The following is a 20,302-nucleotide window of genomic DNA, read 5'->3' on the forward strand; positions in this document are numbered from 1 at the left end:
ATCACACTGTACTCTTTGTAGGGCTGTGACCATCATGACATTTGACTTGTCTTTAACACATTCTCTGCCAGGTATTAATTAATTAATTAAGAGTTCGTTACACCAGTGGGTCTCAAAGGGTGGTCCAGGGACCCTCTCATGGTTCCAAATGGCCCCTTATGGGTGTGTAACTCTGAGAGTGTACAAATGGAACCAAATGGAACAGTAAGGGTCCATTTTTGTTCCCACTTGTACACTCTCAGAGTTGTGGGGGTCCTTATACCCCAATTTCTTTCCAATATGGCTGCTGTGCATAGTGTGTGTGCAGAACGAGGTACCATGTGGTGGAAAAAGTACTCACATTTTCTACTTAAGTAAAAGTATCAATACTGCAATATAGAAGTACTCTGTTGCAAGTAAAAGTCCAGAATTAAAAAATTACTTGAGTAAAAGTACAAAAGTATTGGCATAAAAATGTACTTAAAGTAGGCCTACCAAAAGTAAAAGTACTAAAATGTTTGAAAATAGCCGATCTACAAGCTCACAACACATCGCGACGCGTTGTGAGCTTGTAGATCGGCTATTTTCAAATAGCCTATGTATAAAATAGGGCTAAAGTAGTTAATGTATGTTTCATAATATATATTTATATCTGAAAAGTAACGAGTAACTAAAGTTTTCAAATAATTGTAGTGGAGTAAAAGTACAATATTTGCCTCTGAGATGTGGTGGAGTAGAAGTAAAAGTACTGAAAATGGGAAATACTCCAGTAAAGTAAAAATTCCTCAAAATTGTACTTAAGTACAGTACTTGAGTAAATGTACTTAGTTACTTTACACCACTGCGAGGTACACACAATGTGTATTCCTAGGGGATGAGCGGGGCAGTGAAGCTCACGCGTGATCCTATTTTTGTGAAACAGAGTTCGGTGACGTTCGATCTTCCCAAACAGTCTGATGTGGAAATGGAGTTGGACAGACAACTTCAAGAGCCTCTCTCAGCTGTAAGTAGAATACTGTATGTCTGGTTAGATTCTATTCACAGCGTCTGTTTGGTTTGTTTGTTTGTCTGTCAGAGCAAAAACTCGGACAGTTTTAACAGGATTTGGATCAAACTTGGCAGATGAGTTGGCGTGGGGTTATTCAATTTGTTTAACAACTTAAACCCTATATACTTAGTTGACTGGAGTCCCTTAGGTCAGTGGTTCTCAAACTTTTTCATGTCAAGGGCCCCCAAAATGATATGTATTTGGCCGCGGACCCCCATCTCAAAATATTTTGTGAAGCAAAGATTTTGAGTTACAAATGTTCGCTTTAAAAATATATATATTTAAAGATTTGCACATCTTCACGATTTAAAAAAAATAGCAGATCTACAATCTAGCTTTTCTATTTTTGAATAGCCAAAGTATAAAATATGGATAAAGAGGTTAAATGATTGTGACGCTTTATTAACACATTTTGCTGGGGACCCCCTGGTATCCCCGAAGGACCGCTGGGGGTCCCCGGACCCCACTTTGAGAACCAACGCCATAGGGCATCTATACTCAGTCCCCTGATTATTTCCCTCTTGACAAAATATCTACAAGCTCACGTGTCATAACTGGTCAGCTGAACACTGGTCACCAGTCAAAGTTATTGTATTCTTTATTATTCTTTATTTTGTAATATTATTATTAGTTGTATTTATCCTTATTCTTATACTGTACATGGTGTAGCAGCACCTCTCTGGGTGCTGGGTTCTAGAAGTGGATGTGGTTTGATCTCACAATATTCCTACAGTATATTCCATTTGCACCACCTGCTTCCTAGGCTGTGTGTTTTCCACTTCCTGTCGATTTCATTGGATATCATTGGTCATCTGACCAGTTTCATTGGATTTCATTGGATCAAATCGACAGGAAGTGGAGGAAACAGTTGAATAAACAGGGTTGGAGTTATGAGGGAGTTGCAGGGAGCTCAGGAGCTCTAAAATATCATAATGTCTGGTCCCACTGTTTTTGTTATTAACAGTTTACTGTATTAACCTGGGAGTTTCTGCTTCTTTAACCTTTGCCTGGCCTACTTGTTGTTAACTAGTTGTACGAACGCTTGTTTTATTGTTGTATTCTTTTATTGGATCTTGTTTAGTTAATACAATTATTTGTTTTAGCTCCTGCTCATTTGATCTAGCTATTTTGTCTCACCTGTCTAAGGAAATAGGCAGCTGATATATTGCACTTTTACCTTAGCCCTAGGTATACTCTTGGTTGCTTGTTTTTGCAGGAAATGCACTTACAACTTCTGGTGATTATTAGTTTTCGTTCCCTACCTATGTTGAATGCACTTATTGTAAGTCGCTTTGGATAAAAACAGTTTGCAAAAAGTACAAAGGTGCAGTTATATAATAATGCTGAAAGGATAACACAAAAAGCCTGTTTGTGTCCATTGTGGTCCTGTGTATTCAATTAATCAAGACGTTTAAAGACATACAATATACGATACCATACAAGAAATCATCAATACTAGGAACAGTAAAAGTATATTTACAGCAAAACAGTGGGGGTTCATCTCTTCCAGTGGCAACAGGAAGGAATTAAAAAAAATTGCAGACAGGTGCTCTCTTATGGCGGTTTTGAAGGAGGGTAGGGAGTCACACTTTTTTGATGGCTGTTGGTATGGCATTTTGGTGGCAGAATAGTAGAATGATTCATCCCCATGTTTGTACCGAATCTGGGGGGGAATGAGATCAGTGAAACTCCCTCTGTATTGTGCCCGTGGGCGTCACTCACTCTTTTGAAGTAGTTATACAGGTACATGGGCTCTGGTTCCTTGAGTATCTTGAAGACCAGGCCCATTGCAAGTTGCTGTACTCTCTCCTCTACCCTGAGCCATCCATTGCTGTTTCCTCTTGAAGGACTCGCTGAACGAAGGCGCAGAAGGTCCGACCCCGTGGAGCGTCACCTCGCTGAACGGACAGCAGGAGCTGGGCAGGGTGGAGCTGGGCTCAAAGGGGATGATGGTGATGATGGCCGAGGAAGACGGAAGAGAAATATCCTCCCGCAGGATGAATCTCACCGCCGTCAACTCTACCTTCAACCATACCACACCTCGAGAGGTAAGAAACTCTACCTTCAACCATACCACACCACGAGAGGTAAGGAACTCTACCTTCAACCATACCACACCACGAGAGGTAAGGAACTCTACCTTCAACCATACCACAACACGAGAGGTAAGGGGTAGAGAGGCCGCCTGGGAGGAAGCAGAAACTCCCAGGTTCGATTCCCAGCCCCAGCTACTGCATGTGTCAAGGCGACCATCAGCATGACAATTATCACCTCACGCAGTGTTCCCAGTTCCAATGTTCTTTGTGTCACTTCACTTCCAATTTCACTTGTTTAATCTGTATCCTGAGTCCTGACTGAGTTATCTATCCTGATTGGATAAAATTGGTATCCCGACCTGGAAATGCCCTTTTCTGTTCATTAAAGAGCTGGAGAGACATGGAGACTCTTGTTACTGAACAAACATTCTATAGCAATGATTACTATCAGAATATAGAGCTATTTCTTACTTATTTTAACCAAAGAAAATTATTTGCCCGACATTTAATTTCATAATGGAAGTCAATGGGGCTTTGATTGTGCTGAAAATAGAGCCCAAAGTTGAAGTTCTACTGTATGTCATAGATCAGGGGTGCCCAAAAGGTAGATTGCGATCTACCAGTTGATCACAAAGGCTTTGCAGGTAGAACACATGTCATGCCCCTAAAAAATTATAATTAAAATGTTCTAAAATATTCCATGATTTTTCAAAGGTACTGTAGGTACCCCATCCCCACCCCCATTGCCAGCGTTTTCGCTGGCAATGGGGTGGCACTATTACACTTTTACTCTGGCAGTTAAAGCGTTAAAAGAAGTTCTCAAGTAAAAAAAAGTGTGGGCACCCCTGTCATAGATACATCAGACACAACTGACGTCACATGAAGAGTCAGAGATCCCGCATCGGAGCCATGACGTTTGTTTCTATTTCGATCCCGAGACCCACGTGATTTTTTCCTAGTTACCGCATGTTAACCGCGCGTGTGTGTGTGTGTGTGTGTGTGTGTGTGTGTGTGTGTGTGTGTGTGTGTGTGTGTGTGTGTTTAGGTTTATGATTAGACATTTAGAGGTTAGGTTTAGGGCTCGGGTTGTCGATTTTTGTGTTGTGTTGTGCGGCGATAGCGCACACCGTAAAATAGCCGATCTACAAGCTCACAACGTGTCGCAGAGCGACACGTTGTGAGCTTGTAGATCTGCTATTTTCCGGCGTTAAAGATGCCCCAAAGAAATCATGAATCGATCATAAAATCGGGTTTCTAAAATGTTGATGTCCTCACAATTATAGTAATACAAACGTGTGTGTGTGTGTGTGTGTGTGTGTGTGTGCGTGTGCGTCAGAGGGTCGTGGTGGAGACGGCGATCCTGTCACAGGGAGGAGACTCGGTGAAGAAGAGCTCTGCTGCAGAGAAGAGGAAGCACAAGGATCGTGGTGGGAAGGTACAAAGAGCTTCACGATGGGATGTGACAGCAGCCAAAAGATCATTCCTGCTTATTTGATCACCAAGAAATACCATATACACATCTATACAGTTGCAATCATGCACTAATGATTTTTTCATAGCCTTCAAGACACATGTATACTGTATGTGTATATACTGTAATATACTGTATGTGTATATACTGTAATATCATATCATTGCTGTTGGGCAGAATGTTTTTGTGATTTTTTTGTAAATTAACGCCCTTATACTTGATCATACCACAGCGTCACTCAACAGTAACAGATCCACAAGCTTGAAACGCAGTGCAAACCGATGTGTTTTGAGCTTGTAGATCTGCTACTATTTGCTGTTTTGGAATTTGAATCCCCGAAACGTTTTGGACAATATAGTATGTTGGCGCTGTCGGGAATAAAATCTTGTACGTCCAAAATGGTTACTTTTCAGGAATTGGGGGAAAAAACATGTGTTTACAAAGGATCTAATTTACAAGGTCTTGTCATTTGTTAAAAGGTCTTAACAGACCTGACAGACCTGATCACTTTGCAACCTGGCGTCCCTCTTTTGGCAATGTCATTAAAGGCGAGCAATATCAAATAAAACGAAAATATCTCACATTGTGACGCATTGTGAGCTTGCAGATCGGCTATTGTCACTACTCTTGCATGACACTGCCATTCGACAAAGTATAAACTAGGGCATTAAATTTGAAATATGATACAAGGTTTCTGCCTGACAGTGACTTTATATGGTGTATATAACATAAATGAAAGTACTCAAAATGATAGTTATTCAGTCTGACAAACCTTAACATTACTGACTTATTTTGTATTCATTAACTACTATTTTTACCACCTCTCATATATCTTCCTTAACCACTTAAAGCCCACCATCCATATTCCGGGTGTGATCGGCTGGTTTCAGCTAAGTTAATTGAAGTTAATTGATGTAGAACGAAAACAGAAGATTCACTACAAGAGCCCTGAGGGACAAATTATAGGTTTTAAGTGGTTAACTCGTCATTGTCCTTCTTTCTTTATCAACCAACTTTTGAGGCATGTTCAACCTTTTTCCTTCGTTCTAATTGACTGTAAACTTCTTAACCAGGGAAAAGGAAACAAAGGAAGACATAAGAGGCAGAGACAACGCCTGGTAAATGTCCACCACAACGCAAAACCGCACCGGAGACTCTATAGCCCTATAGAATAGCTGTGATATTGCATACATTTTGTGTATTCCAGATACACAGTGGTGGAAGAAGTACTAAATGCTTTTTACTAAGTAAAAGTGTCAATACTATAATGTAGAAATGTATATAGGGATGAAGTAACTAGTAACTAAAGTTCATATAGTTATAGTGGAGTAAAATAACAATGTTTTTTTGAAAGTTCTGGCAGAAAACGTGTGTTTTGTCAAATCTCTCCACTTTTCTATGAGCTGCACTCGGACAACAACATTCTCTGCCCGCAATTGACAGGTGCCCCGCGATTGGTGCGCGGCAGAGAATGTTGTCCGTGAGCACAGCTCGTGGAAAAGTGGAGATACTAACCTAAACACACGTTTTTTTGCTAGAACTTTAAATGGATATGAAACTAGAGGACAATATCTGACTCCCATTTCGCAGCAATTCATTATTGGGTGAGTTACAACACGCAGCGCCATGACTTTAAATGCCGCCACGATCAGTCTGCTACCTGGGAGAGTATGGGGGGCGGATCTATGGCTGTGTATCTGAAAATACATGAAATGTATGTAATATCACAGCTATAGGGCTATGGAGACTCCAGCTAAAACCGGGAACTAACTAACACAATACACAGGTCTGCTGCGCTCTAACACTGACATGAGCTGCTCTCTGTGGCAATAACAGCTCGCTGCAAAAATAGAACTAAAACTGAAATATGAATCAGGATTTGCAATGTCGGAAAACATCATTTGAAGGCAATTAAATGCAGAAATACAAACGTTAGAGGTGCTTAAAATGATATTTTTTTTGTTAAAACAAAAAATCTATTGTTTAAAGGGTAAAGCTCTATATTCCTCTATATTCTCTTTTGTTCAGTAACAGGGGTCTCCCTATCTCTTCAGCTCTTTAGTAAATGGAAAAGACATTTTCAGGTCAGGATACAACAAATATCTTCTAATCAGGAGAGAGAGAGAACCTCACAAAGACCATATTCAGCTTATGTTCCAGTTCCAATTCTGTCTGTTCATTTATTTGTTTCTTCACTTCCAATTGCACTTGTTTAGCCTCAATCCTGTATGAGTTCTCTGTCCTGATTGGATGAAATTGGTATTCCGACTTGAACAAGTGTTTATATATATATATATATATATATATATATATATATATATATATATATATATATATATATATATATATATATATATATATATATAAAAGTCTACAAGCGACATGTTTCGGGCTTGTAGATCTGCTGCTTTTGAATTTGAATGCAGAAAGGTTTTGGACATAATATGAGGTTTCCACCCGACAGAGACAATAATATGCTATAGCAATGATTACTATCATAATATAGAGACATTTAGCTTTTAACAAAAAACGATATACCTTAAAGCACCTTTAAATGCTTACAATGTAGTGATGCTGACAAAAACTTGCGATACAGGCTTTCAAGGCATGTGTTTGAGCTTAACCCATTCAATCTGGGGACGCATAATGTGTCATTTTAGATTTATTTGTAGCTATAACCATTATTTTATACTTTGGGATCTTTTTTTTAAGAATCGTGAACATTTGTGCAAATCGTTGAATATATCATTTTTTTTAAGCAAACATTTTTAACGCAAAACTTTGCTTCTGGGGTATTCTACAAACGTGACGTCTTCTAAATCCTAACAGTTTTACTTGTGTTGCTACATTATCAGTGGTTCACAAACTTTTTCATGTCAAGGACCACTCAAAATTATATGTTTTTGGCCGCGGACCCCCCATCTCAAAATACTTTGTTCCAGGGACCCCCCAGAAGCAAAGATTTGAGTTAAAAATGTATATATTCAAAGACACATTTTCACGATTTTTCAAAAAAATAGCAGATCTACAAGCTCGTAGCGCGGCACAAAATAAATCTTAAAATGACACAGATGCGTTCCCGGATAGAATGGGTAAACATGTGCTTGTCTCAACAGCTGTTGTTGGTGCCTGTCATTCATGTTTGTTTTGCTTTGCTTTTGCATCTTCAGCGTGCTGCTATTAGTACTGACTGTGATCCATTAATAATGTAACTCATTCCTTTGCTTTCCTCTCGCCTGAAAGGCAAGCGAGCTGGTGGTAGACGAGGAAGACGAGGAGCCAATTCATAACGACGGAGAGTACAGTTATGACTATGAGGTGGGTGGCTGTGGCTCCAAAACATAAGGTACTTACTTGAGTACAAAGAATACTGATATACTCCTGGTCAAAATATTAGTCCACTTACACGAGCAAGTGGACTGTAGTGTACTGCAGTGCCCCCCCCCCCCCCCCCCCAAAAAAAAGATAATCATATTTGAACTGGGGACCCCCCAAAATAATCATATTTGAACTGGGGACCCCCCAAAATAATCATATTTGAACTGGGGACCCCCACCCTGACAAGCACTTGGAGTTGTAGGCATTACATTTAGTATGACTCGGTTCCACAGATAAATATTGTGAAAATAGCCGATCTACAAGCTCACAACACCTCGCAGTGGGGAGGCGGGGGGGTTCCTTCCAGGGGGTCCCCAGTAAAAGTAGATGATATAGCATCACAATATAGCATCAGAATCATTTTAATCACATTAACCTAACTTTTGTTCTCATAGCGCGTGACACGCTATGAGGTTCCGCGGCCAAATACGTATAATTTTGGGGAGGTCCTTGACATGAAAAAGTTTGAGCACCACTGGTATATAGGATTTATAATACATTTTTGGGATCGGCTTCAGGTCTTAATGGGTTAACTCAAGAAATCCACACATGTATAGAAATGGGATGGGAAAGTGGGATGACACAGGAAAAGAAAATTGGAACACACCAACAAAAAGCTGTACACAGTACCAAGGCAAGAAAAGACAGTAATTTGTCATATCTCTACCTCTTATCTGTACAAATCAACATCAGCTGGGTGTAGTGCAAGTGTACAGTATGTGCTATGAAGAACGTATTTTTTGTTACAAAGCTATCACACAAGAAACATCTGATGATGGGTAAATAAAGCAAAGAGCCTTCTCAAGACATTGACAACCTGATAGGCAATGCACTACACCTTGAAGGTGGAGTGCATTCAATACTTATTTTCCCCTATACTGTACCCCCCAATCCAACCCTTGGTGCCAAGCAGGAAGGCATGTTTTAAAGCGAACATTTTTAACTCCAATCTGTTCTTCTAAGGGTCCCTGGAACAACATATTTTGAGATGGGGGTCCGGGGCCATTTTGGGGGTCCTTGACATGGAAAAGTTGGAGCACCACTGATATAGCAACATACCGTTAGGATTTAGAAAACATTTTTAGATACAGTATGCATTTGTACACGGACCCCCATCTCAAAATGTTTTGTTCCAGGGACCCCCATGAAACAAAGATTTGTGTTACAAATGTTCGCTTAAAAAATACATATTCAAAGATTTGCCCACATTTTCCATGATTTTTCAAAGAAATAGCAGATCTACAAGCTCATAGCTGCACTATGAGCTTGTAGATCTGCTATTTTTGAATAGCCAAATAAATCTAAAATGACACTGATGCGTTCCCGGATTGAATGAGTTACTCTGGTAAGAATTGCATGTGAATAGCACTGGGAGGAAAAAAAAGATGGTGCTTTCAATACGTATTTCCACCACTGTACGTCCCTGCCTGCATATTGTAGGGTCATGTCCATGGTGTGTACTTGCAGTGGTGGAAAGTAAGTAAAATTTACTCAAGTACTGTACTTAAGTACACTTCTACTCCACTACATCTCAGAGGCAAATGTTATACTTTTACTACACTACTATTATTTGAAAACTTTAGTTACTAGTTACTTTGTAGATTTAGATTATTATTACAAAACATATATACATTAACCACTTCAGCCCTATATACATTTCGGCCATACAGAGACAGGCTACTGGCTTATACACTAAGGGGCCACTTTTATGCAGTCATTTTGCGGTGAAATAACTACTTTTTTTGTTTTTACTTTGTTTCATTTGCAACAGGAAAAACTTTCCACAGAAGACACCTTGACCTCTTGGGACGGGAGAGGGGAGGAACTGGTACGATGATGATCTGAACATCTAATGTCGAAAGTGAACCTGAATCCTATCATTCGGCAGCACTTTTAATAACTACACTATTAAGCATTAGTTCTACATTACTAAGCATTAGTAAACGTAGTTTTAAAAGTTTTATTCCCGATTAATTAGTTTTAGTTTTATTCCCACGTTTCGGCTATGAGCCTTCCTCAGAGCATGAAGGCTCATAGCTGTAACGTGTAAGAGTTCATTTTATTGGTGTGCCAATAAAAAAAGTGGAAATGTGAGTACTTTGTCCTCCATTCAATTGAAAATTTTGGATGTGCTACCCTTTTGGGATTTTTTAAAATTCCTTCTTTTGATGTGTATACTGGACTTTGGGTCTAGCACTCCACTGAGAAAACCCATTGTTGATGCACAACCTCTTTAAAATTTATATTGTAAAACTTTTAACCTCTAGTGTTTTTATCCCACTAGCATGGATCGACGCATGATTCCAACCACTTCAAAACATCGGAGGACCGTTCCTCTAACAGCAGCTCACACTCACACAGAGCAACGGAGACACAGGTATTCCTGATAGGCCAGCCCAACTCTTTAATTGAGTAAAAGAAGAAGATTTTTTTGCTTTTTAATAAATGCAATAGGCTCTATGCACAGCAGCCATATTGGGAATGAATTGGGCCCCTTCCTTACTTCCTACACAGGTGTTACCAATTTAGTGTGGCACAGTGGTTGTCTTATTTTCAAGGACCCCCATAACTCTGAGAGTGTACAAATGGACCCCCGTAAGGGTCCATTTGGTTCCATTTGTACACTCTCAGAGTTACACACCCACCATAAGGGGCCATTTGGAAACCAAAATGCAGTGTTTCTAGTGAGCCAAAATGCACAATTTTGTTTTGTTTTTATTACTCTGTATGGTAGAGTATGTTATTATACAATATAACTTATACAACTGTGGTGGTTGTATTTGGTCTCCCTGCTCTTCTATTGAGAATACAGGTTGACTGTATGAAGTGGTACTGCCTGAAAGTCAAAGTTACATTTCTCCCCTGAGCAAGCAGGCAGGCTCTATTAGCTCTATTAAAAAATATCAGCACTTGCACAGGGGACCCGCGTTCAAATCTGACATGAAAATATCAGATGAGTGTGGGTCCAGCCACTGTTGCTAGATTTTGCGAGAGAAATAAGCAACAAGGTCAACGGGGATCGGTGGACAATTACATATTCATTTTGGGGTCCTTGACATGAAAATGTTTGAGAACCACTGGTTTAAACAGCATTAGGAAACAAGCCCAAAAAACACAACCCGCATCTACCAATTTACAAGCCACTTTACAGAAAAACAAGCCCAAAGTCGCTTATAATAAGCATACATGGCAACACTGGCTACAGCCCTACACACAGAGTTACTGTTTATTCAGTGTTCATGCTACAGTATATGACTGTTATGTAGGAAGGATGGTGCATTTGCACGGCTGACTGTGTATGGCTGTTTAACAGAGGAGTCTATTAGTCTATTATGTTAGTTTCATGTTAGTGTACATTTGTAGTGCTTTGATATCATATCTGTTCTCCATGCTGACAATTAGTTGATATATGTTGAACTCAAGCCCCAACTGTTATTTCAGACCCCACACACCAACACATATTTTAACACCCGCCAATCAGGAGAGATCACGTTTAACCTGATCAGGTGTCAAATTTTATAATGTTACAGTTCCAATTGTATCTGCTCATTTTCTTTGTGTCATCACTTCCAAATGCACTTGTTTATCCTGTATCTTGTGTGGGTTCTCTCTTCTGATTGGATCAAATTGGTATCCAGACCTGAAAATGCACTTTCTGTTTAATAAAGACTCCTGTTACTGAACAAACACTCTATAGCAATGAGTACTATCAGAATATGGAGCTATTTAACGCTTATGTTAGCAAAGTTACCTTACCTTTAACTTAGAAGTCAAACCTCAAACATAATCGTCTGTGTATCAACCACAACCACAGAAGATAAACATTCTGGTAGCAAAGCATGCCTTGAATTTACCAATGCAGTGTGCATATATAATAATATTGTGTTAAAAGATGTGTTGTGGTTCCATTACACAAGTCTTATTTGCTGTTTTATCCTGATTAGGAGGAGGATTCAACGGCGATGCCTACCTTTAAGACACAAGACAAAGACAAGGTACAGATCTTTTCGATGTGCGACGGCCGCACATGCCAAAAAAACACCTATTTTCACACCTAATTCATACGTATTCCATCGCACGACTGTGTCACTTGCCAACAACCACTGATCTTTAAGCCATCAACACATCGCAATATGACACGTTGTTAGAAGACCAGATCTTGTTGTTGGCAAGCGCCACCATTGTGTCATGGTATAGAGAGTATGCACGTGCGTCACTTTTCCACCGGGATACGCCCCCCTCATCTAGACTGAGTGGCAAAACATTGAGCAGCATGGAGCATTGGAGTTTGGAAACGCTCGTTGGAAATCATCAACGGTCCTGCATACTACCTGTTTCTAAATGTCACATAATGCAGGAGGCAGCAGGACGCTGCGTTATTGAAAACGAGCGCTTCCAAACTCTGACACTTAGAAAAATAATCCCCTGCACAGAATTTATTGACACAAAGTAGCTCATAGCATGTCTACGGTGGATTTTTAAGAAACACAAACTTTGCAGATACTGTAGAAAGAGGATAATTGAAGCTTTCCTTACAGCTGCCATGTTGGTGCTTAACGTCGTTTGATACAATCAGATAGGACTTTTCTGTTTGGATGTATGGGCTGTGAAGGCCAGAAAGTAGTTTTTTGCCACTCAGTAGGCGTTCCCGCATAACTTCTGGGTGCGATGATGTCACGCGCATACCCTCTATTATATCAATGAGGCTTCACAGCTCCTTGCATGTGTGGGAATGCAAAGCTCTTTCCGCTGTACACTAACCAATGAATGTGATTGACACGTGCTCAAGGTCAAGGGGGAGGGGGGTGGCTCCTGTTTTCCATGTGCAGTCAGCACAGTATGTGGTGCTTTTCTGTTTCGGGGATACAGAGATCATTGACGAACTCAGGAATATTTTTGGCATTTTTTAAAATCTATTATTGTATTATGGTGCACCATCATCAGGCTCATGTATTGATCATTATTCCTACAGATAATGACATGACAATAATGTTGATGGTAATAATAATCATCATTTAGTTGTTGAGGTATATATGGTAACTGTACGTTTGCATATACAGTACGTGTTAAAAAACAGTGGAGTTTTCCCGAGCTTCTCGGCTCAAAACATTATCAAACCAATAAATTCCACAAATGGGAGTTATTATGTAGCCTACTGGTGTGCGGATTTCATTTATTCTTCTAGTGGCTGACCTTTTGATCCAGCTCCCAGCCCAGCAAGTTAAGGGATGTGCGTGCGTGTCCTTTGTCTTTTTCTAATTATTATTTTATTATAATTGTCATTGACCATGAGCACTTGTCATTTCAAGCATGTTTTTTTCTTACTAACACGTGACCAAAAAAAATCACCAGTGCAAAAAAGGTGTCTTTATATAATACGAATGCAATGTGAATTGAAAACATATTCATAACACAATTATATACTAAGCATTAAAATGCACACCTACATCAACCGAACATTATAGCTATTAGCACGAGATCAAAGCATGAGTTAGGACACCTTAGAAATACCGCTATGTCCCAGCATGCTTTGCAGCATGACTATGCCTGAGTAGCAATGAGGCGATAATATGCCACACTGTTAACAGAGTAATTTACTAAACAGAAAGCTTATAGGGCATAGTAGTGGCGGCCATTTTGTGGTGCCGCTGGTAGAAAACCCATTCATTGTCCCCATAGAGATTTCCGAATTGTTTTAAATAAATGATTTCAAGCCTGGAACCAAACCATCCATGCAGGCTCCTGGTGAATCATGACCATAAAACATTTGATTCTGTGTCAAAAAAGATTTGAAAACCACAAAAAAGGGTATTTATTAAATATGGGATTTAATATAAATATTCAAAAAATGTATGCAGAATCAAATGTTTTATGGTCATGATTCACCAGGAGCCTGGATGGCTGGTTTCAAGCTTGAAATAATTTATATGAATATTTTCGGAAACCTCTATAGGAAAAGAAAATATGGGTTTTCTATCTGTGGCACCACAAAATGGCCACCACTGCAATGCCCTATAGAGAAGTCCTGACGTCACTCGTTATTTTTTGTATTGGAATCCCCATAGGGGGAATCTTAAATCGTGTCATAATAAGAACTGTGTTCCAGAAATAAACAAACCACCCCTGCGATTTCGTCAGGTATGTGACTCTGTGTCGTTTATGATATTGAGTTACGTTTGATAACGTCTGTGTCTTTGGATACATTTGTACTTTTTCACCATCAGTTGATGCTTCATATCCATATGAGTAAAATCGCCAGGGTGGTTTGTTTATATCTGGAACGCAGTTCTTAAATGACACGATCTAAGATTCCCCCTATGGGAATTCCAATGCAAAAAATAACGCCGATACCCAGGAGGATAGCGCCCTCTAGTGGCAGTGACGTCAGACTTCAGTGCTCTATTCCATAGAGTTAACTTTTTTTTAATACTTTCTCTCTTTTTTCACCTTTTTGTTTTTGTTACACAGGACATCTCTTAAATCCTGAGAGAATCTGACTCTAGAGTCCGTAAGCGTTCGTAATCGAACGAACGCCGTGTGTTGTACGTTTACGGTGACGTTTATCGCTGGTGAAGATCGGCACTCGATCGCCCTGAACCTGATCGCCGTTTTCACGACGGGGGAAAACAACGTTTTCACGCAACACTGTGATGTCACCCATCCAAAGCCACGCCCCCGCGAGACAAGACTCGGTGTCTTGTGTTTTGTTCTCCATCTATATTCCTAATTTATTTATGTTAAAAAAATAAAATAAACAACAATATTTTTGTGTTGCAAAGACTAGATTAGATAAGCTGATTGAGAACAGATTTGTTTGTGCATCCATTTTGTATCAAGTTGTCATGAAAAGCTTTATTTATTGAAACACGGACAAAAGATTGTATTTTGTTTACTTTTGACACACTTTGAATAACTGTAACATTCAGAAAATATATATTTTGCTCTGATCAGCTGCATATCCATTTCCAAAACCTTTTTTCCACTGGTGACTTTTTTGTTCGTTTTTCAAAAACTTTTTGTCTCCTGTGTTCAACCTTTTTGTGCATGTAGCCTAAGTAAAGGATGTTCAAATAACTTTATAAACATGACTGTGTCCTTTATTCTTTATTATGCAACACCATAACTTTCCATTGAAAATACCATAGGGTGTCAATAGCATCGTTGGCATATAAGAACTGCGTTCCAAAAATAAACAAATGAGGCTGGCAATTTTACACATTATGGATATGAAGCATCAACTGACGGTGGAAAAAGCACAAATGTATCCAAAGTAGTAAGAAAATAAATACATTTTCTCCAAACACAGACCTTATCAAATCCAACTCAATATCATCGTCACATTATTCGACCGAATTGTCTGTCTGTCTGTCTGTCTGACTGACTGTTTTGTTTATTTTTAGAACACAGTTCATGACGCGATTTTTGTTGACCCTATAGAAAAAATACTCCTGTGACCAACGGAGTGACGTCTGGACTTCGATATACAAATGTTAAAACTACCCTATGAAACTATCCTGTTTTACCTGATTTTTAACCACTGAACTAATAGAGCCTGCCTGCTTGCTCAGGGGAGAAGTTGTTATATTTGACCTGCAGGCAGTTACCTCTTGTGAAACCAGACCTCAGAATCAACATGATTCAATAGAAAAGCAGGGCGACCAAATGCAACCACCTAGATTGTATAAATTATGCAAGGGATAATCTACGGCGAGCCGGTCATTGTTGAGAAATAAACCCAGACAATATGTCTGGGTTTATTTCTCAACAATGACCGGCTCGCCGTCAATTATCCCCCTTATTACACGGCTACTAAAGAAATGAATACATTTACCCAAAAACGAAGGATTTCCCTGCTTACGGTAATGAGAGTAGTCCATTAATTTATGCCAGGTCACGGTGCGTCCAGTGCAACGTGTCGCCTCGGAAAACAACACTAATTGTTGATTAATAGAATACATTTTCGGTTACTGCATTGTCTATTTCTTGCTTAAAATGTTTTCAAAAACATTATTGAGGTAAAAAAAAAGCTGTAAATGACATGGTGTGTTTTTCTTACATGGCCGTCGTGTTGGATACGGCAAGCAGCGCATCAGGTGGCGCTCTGAGTCTTCGTTTAGACAGCGGTCCGCTATTGAGCTCAGCGGTCAATATCCAGAAATAACACACTGCTGAATTCAGCCATTGACCAATCAGAATCAAGCATCCGACCAAGCCGTGTAATACATTGTATTAACATACTCTAGCATTCAGATTTGGCAAAGTAACATGGTAATCACACCAAAATAAAAGTTACATAGTGTAGCTTTAAACAAGAAGCATTGTGAGAAATCATATAGTGTTGTTTAGGGGTGCAACTGCTAATTGAACTAATTGATAAAATCGATGATTAAAAATATAAAATAGGGCTTAAGTGGTTCATCAGGCTAAGCAATTCAGTTGAAAGTATAAAAACATCTATTTGGATTTTTTTCAAATTGATCCGTTCTAAAAATGTAAATTCTCTATTGTTCGATTAATCGAAAAATGTGAAGATAATCAGTAGTTGCAGCCCTAAATTGTCTTATGAAGTAGACACAACACGTCACTGGTAAACCTAATAACATTTTTAATTATGCTTTGTCGACAAGAGTACAACGAGAATGACAAATCACTGGTTACTGCATTGTCTATTTCTCACTTCAAATGTTTTCAAAAACATTCTTGAGAGCAACGTTTAGTTGTAAATTACATGGTGTGTTTGTTTACATGGCTGCTTAACGATGATGTCAGTGGTAGTCAGGTTTCTGAACTGTCCACAGCCCTTCTCTGAGACACAGAGTGAGTAGACAAAAATGGTACCATGTTATCATCACCATTAGTGAGGACCAATTATATGAAGTCTAAGATAATTTGAAAATGGGTGAAGTCGTCCTTTAATAGGTTAATTCGTTATGTATTGTTGTGAGTTTGGGTCCCGACTCCCGAGGTCCCTTCTTAGAAATGTAATGGATAGGCTAACCATCATGTCTGGTAGGTCGTATATTGAATATATTGCACACCACTGGTAATAATAACCATGTCTAGGTTGTATTGAATATCATAACAAGTTTCAAAACATTGACAGGTGGATGGATTTCATGTCAGGAGGATAAAGAAGAGCGCCCCCTGGCCTGATGGCGTGGTAAGTGCAAGATTTAATAGCAAATACACAATTTTCAACAAACATTGAGCTCTAAAATAAAATAAATAAAAGTCTTAGAAAAATATTGTGTAAATAATATTGTGTGTCAGATATCACTGCTGATGTCACATTTGCTATATATCAGATATCGATATCTCCATATTGCATGTTTTTATTTTGTTTAGTTTTTTATGAATTAATGCCTTATGTCATCATCATACAAGAGTGTCACACAGAAATAGTGAAAATAGCAGATCTACAAGCTCACAACGCGTCACGGTTGTGAGCTTGTAGATCGGCTATATTTCACTATTTCATATAATGTTTTAAATGGTAATAATAAAAAAAAAGGAACGGTTTTGGACATACAAGGTTTCTACCCGACAGAGACCATTATGCTGATATCACATTTGTATTGCTACATATTTTGTCTACGTCGGGTGGAAACCTCATGTATGTCCAAAACTTTTCAGGATTCAAATTCAAAAACGACAAAAGTAGCAGATCTACAAGCTCGGAACACATTGCTTCTTTCCGCGTTTTGCGAGCTTGTAGATGTGCTGCTTTTGATCCTTTTGTGTGAGGCTGTTAGTATGATCAAGTAGGGCGTTCATTTACTACCGTTGCAGGCTCACATGCCAGGTGTACCGGGAGGCAGACGTCAATACAAAGACGCACAAAAAGTAAGTCGTTTTTTTATTTGTTCTCCAATCTCATCATTTTAACCCATTAAGACCGGGAACGCATCTGTGTCATTTGAAGATTTGTTTGGCTATTCAAAAATAGCAGATATACAAGCACTTGTAAATCTGCTATAACCTGGAACAAAATATTTTACAAATGTTCGCTTTAAAAATATATATATTCAAAGATTTGCACACATTTTCCAGATTTTTCAAGAATAAGAAATCTAAAAATGACACAGATACGTTCCCGGTCTTAATAATGGATTAATGGGGACACCTTGATGTTTTTTAGATGACGCGCATCTGTTTATTTGTCGTGTGCAAAATATAACAGCATGTGAAAAACAATGACTTTTTCAAGCCCTATTCAAAAACACTTTGGCCTATAATGACGCACCCAAAGCAGCGACGATGGGTCCAAAGTGGTTTAAAGCGATCGGTAGGTTAGAGCGACCGCTTCTTCTGACATCTTCACCCCGGTTGATGTCACTAGGCGAATGAGTCACATTTGATGACGTTGTTTGTGCATAAATATTCAAGTTGCCTCTCAGATCACAGACACATGCATGAATGCAACCATTGTATACAGAGCATTTATTTGGATAAGATTGAAACAACTACTAAAGTGTTCCTTTAAGAATTTTAATATGTTTCAGTTTTAATCTAGCACTTATGTCTTTATTGCTATTGTTATGTTGTTATCGTTTTCTCTTATTAACGTCGGTTCCTTCCTTTTCTTTATGTAGAGCGACTTTGGGTACTTCGAAAAGCGCTATATATATCTGAACTATTATCGTTATGATAATTATTATTATTATTATTTGACCCTCTATTCTTGGTTAAAACTGACCAGAGTTACAACTGCAGTCAAAAATAGCCAATCTACAAGCTAACAATGCATGTAATGTATATTCAAATATGTGCACACATTTTCAAGATTTAAAGGAGTAATTCATAAAAAAAAAATACTTCTTTTCTATCAATTACATACCTGAAGCCTTGAGATTTTTTGCCAATAATTTGATAACCGGGTCATCGGTCAATAGGAGACTCAGTAAGAGACTCAATTGAGTCATCACATTATTGGCTTACGAATGCGACAAAAACTAAAAGAATAATTCAAGGCTTCATAGGGTGTGTAATTGATAGAAAAACGATTAATGTTTTTGGGTGAACTACTCCTTTAAGAATGTTACAGTACTATATCAAATGCATAAGAAAATAATAGATTTGTTCCTTCTGTCTTTTCTTCCAAGTCATTGCCTCCTGGAGCCAGTGGCTTCAACAGCTGGAATGTAAGTCTGTGATGAAATTGACTTATTGAAAGAACTAAAACGACGAGAAGTTAAAGTGACTATTAGAGCGCTTTTTATATGGGATCATGAGTATTGGTCCTTAATAAATTGATGGGAAGTTATAGAGGCCAATAGGCTCTATGCACAGCAGCCATATTGGGAATGAATTGGGCCCCTACCTTCACAGGTGTTACCAACGATACTAATTAAGGCTCTGTTCCTTAGTGTGGCATAGTGGTTGTCTTATTTTCAAGGACCCCTATAACTCTGAGAGTGTACAAATGGAACCAAATGGACCCTTACGGGTCCATTTGGTTCCATTTGTACACTCTCAGAGTTACACACCCACCATAAGGGGCCATTTGGGAACCAAAATGGAGTGTTTCTAGTGAGCCAACATGCACAATATCAGCACCCTGACCAGAATGGAACAGAGCCTTCATTAGTATCATTGGTAACACCTGTGAAGGAAGTAGGAAGAGGCCCAATTTCTTTCCAATATGGCTGCTGTGCGTAGAGCCTATTGAGCGCTCTCTCACTCTAAAAAGAACCTGTCCACCTGTTCTAGAAGCGAGCGACCTCCCACCCCCACGCCTTCCTCGGGAGCGACAACGCGGAGGAAGAGGACGACCTGGGGGAAGGGATGGAACGGGAAATAACAGAGGAGGAGGAGAAGGAGAAGGGGAGAGGAAGGGACGGAGGAGGTGCTAGCCCTCGCCCAGAGTACGGAGACGAAGAAGAGGAGGAGAGGAGCGGAGACGGAGACGGGTGGGGGACAACCGAGGAAGAGGAGGACGATGTGGACGCAGAGAGAGGATGGGAGGAGGAGGAGGAAGAGGAGGATGGACTGGGGGCGGATAGAGAGAGGGAGAGGATGGAGATGGAGAGGGAACGGATGGAGCTGGACAGAGAGAGGCAGGCGGAGAGGGAGAGAGAGGGAGAGCCAGAGAGAGAGGCAGCGGGGGTGGAGGAGGGAGGAGGAGGAGGGGGGAGGGACCTGGAGAGAGAGAGAGAAGAGTGGGAGAGAGAGAGACACCGGGCGGAGGTGGAGAGAGCGCGGGCGAGGGAGGGTGGTGGGCGGGGTTATGATGATGGTGACGAAGATGAAGGGCCTGCTCCATACCCCCCCGAATACTATTATCTAAAGGTACGACGCACGCACGCACGCACGCACACACGCTTCACAAGTCATTATGTATATGTGTATTATATTTGTTCAGTGGTGGAAAGTAACTAAGTGCATTTACTT

The 20,302-nt window shown here is 39.7% G+C and overlaps 1 protein-coding gene across 1 annotated transcript in view; it reads left to right on the plus strand.

Annotated features, from left to right (window-relative positions):
• Window positions 1–20,302, plus strand: part of col7a1l (collagen type VII alpha 1-like) — a 148,432-nt gene that overhangs the window by 102,364 nt on the left and 25,766 nt on the right. Inside the window, exons 70-82 of the mRNA XM_084050160.1 lie at window positions 902–982; window positions 2,875–3,075; window positions 4,400–4,498; window positions 5,608–5,652; window positions 7,778–7,852; window positions 9,684–9,740; window positions 10,197–10,289; window positions 11,857–11,907; window positions 17,016–17,072; window positions 17,702–17,755; window positions 19,015–19,053; window positions 19,622–19,968; window positions 20,083–20,200. Of these exons, the coding sequence (XP_083906286.1) occupies window positions 902–982; window positions 2,875–3,075; window positions 4,400–4,498; window positions 5,608–5,652; window positions 7,778–7,852; window positions 9,684–9,740; window positions 10,197–10,289; window positions 11,857–11,907; window positions 17,016–17,072; window positions 17,702–17,755; window positions 19,015–19,053; window positions 19,622–19,968; window positions 20,083–20,200 (1,317 nt within the window). The remainder of the gene's footprint in view (window positions 1–901; window positions 983–2,874; window positions 3,076–4,399; window positions 4,499–5,607; window positions 5,653–7,777; window positions 7,853–9,683; window positions 9,741–10,196; window positions 10,290–11,856; window positions 11,908–17,015; window positions 17,073–17,701; window positions 17,756–19,014; window positions 19,054–19,621; window positions 19,969–20,082; window positions 20,201–20,302) is intronic.

This window comes from Gymnoscopelus microlampas (assembly GCF_963454915.1).
Source record: "Gymnoscopelus microlampas genome assembly, chromosome: 23".
NCBI classification, from domain to species: Eukaryota; Metazoa; Chordata; class Actinopteri; order Myctophiformes; family Myctophidae; genus Gymnoscopelus; species Gymnoscopelus microlampas.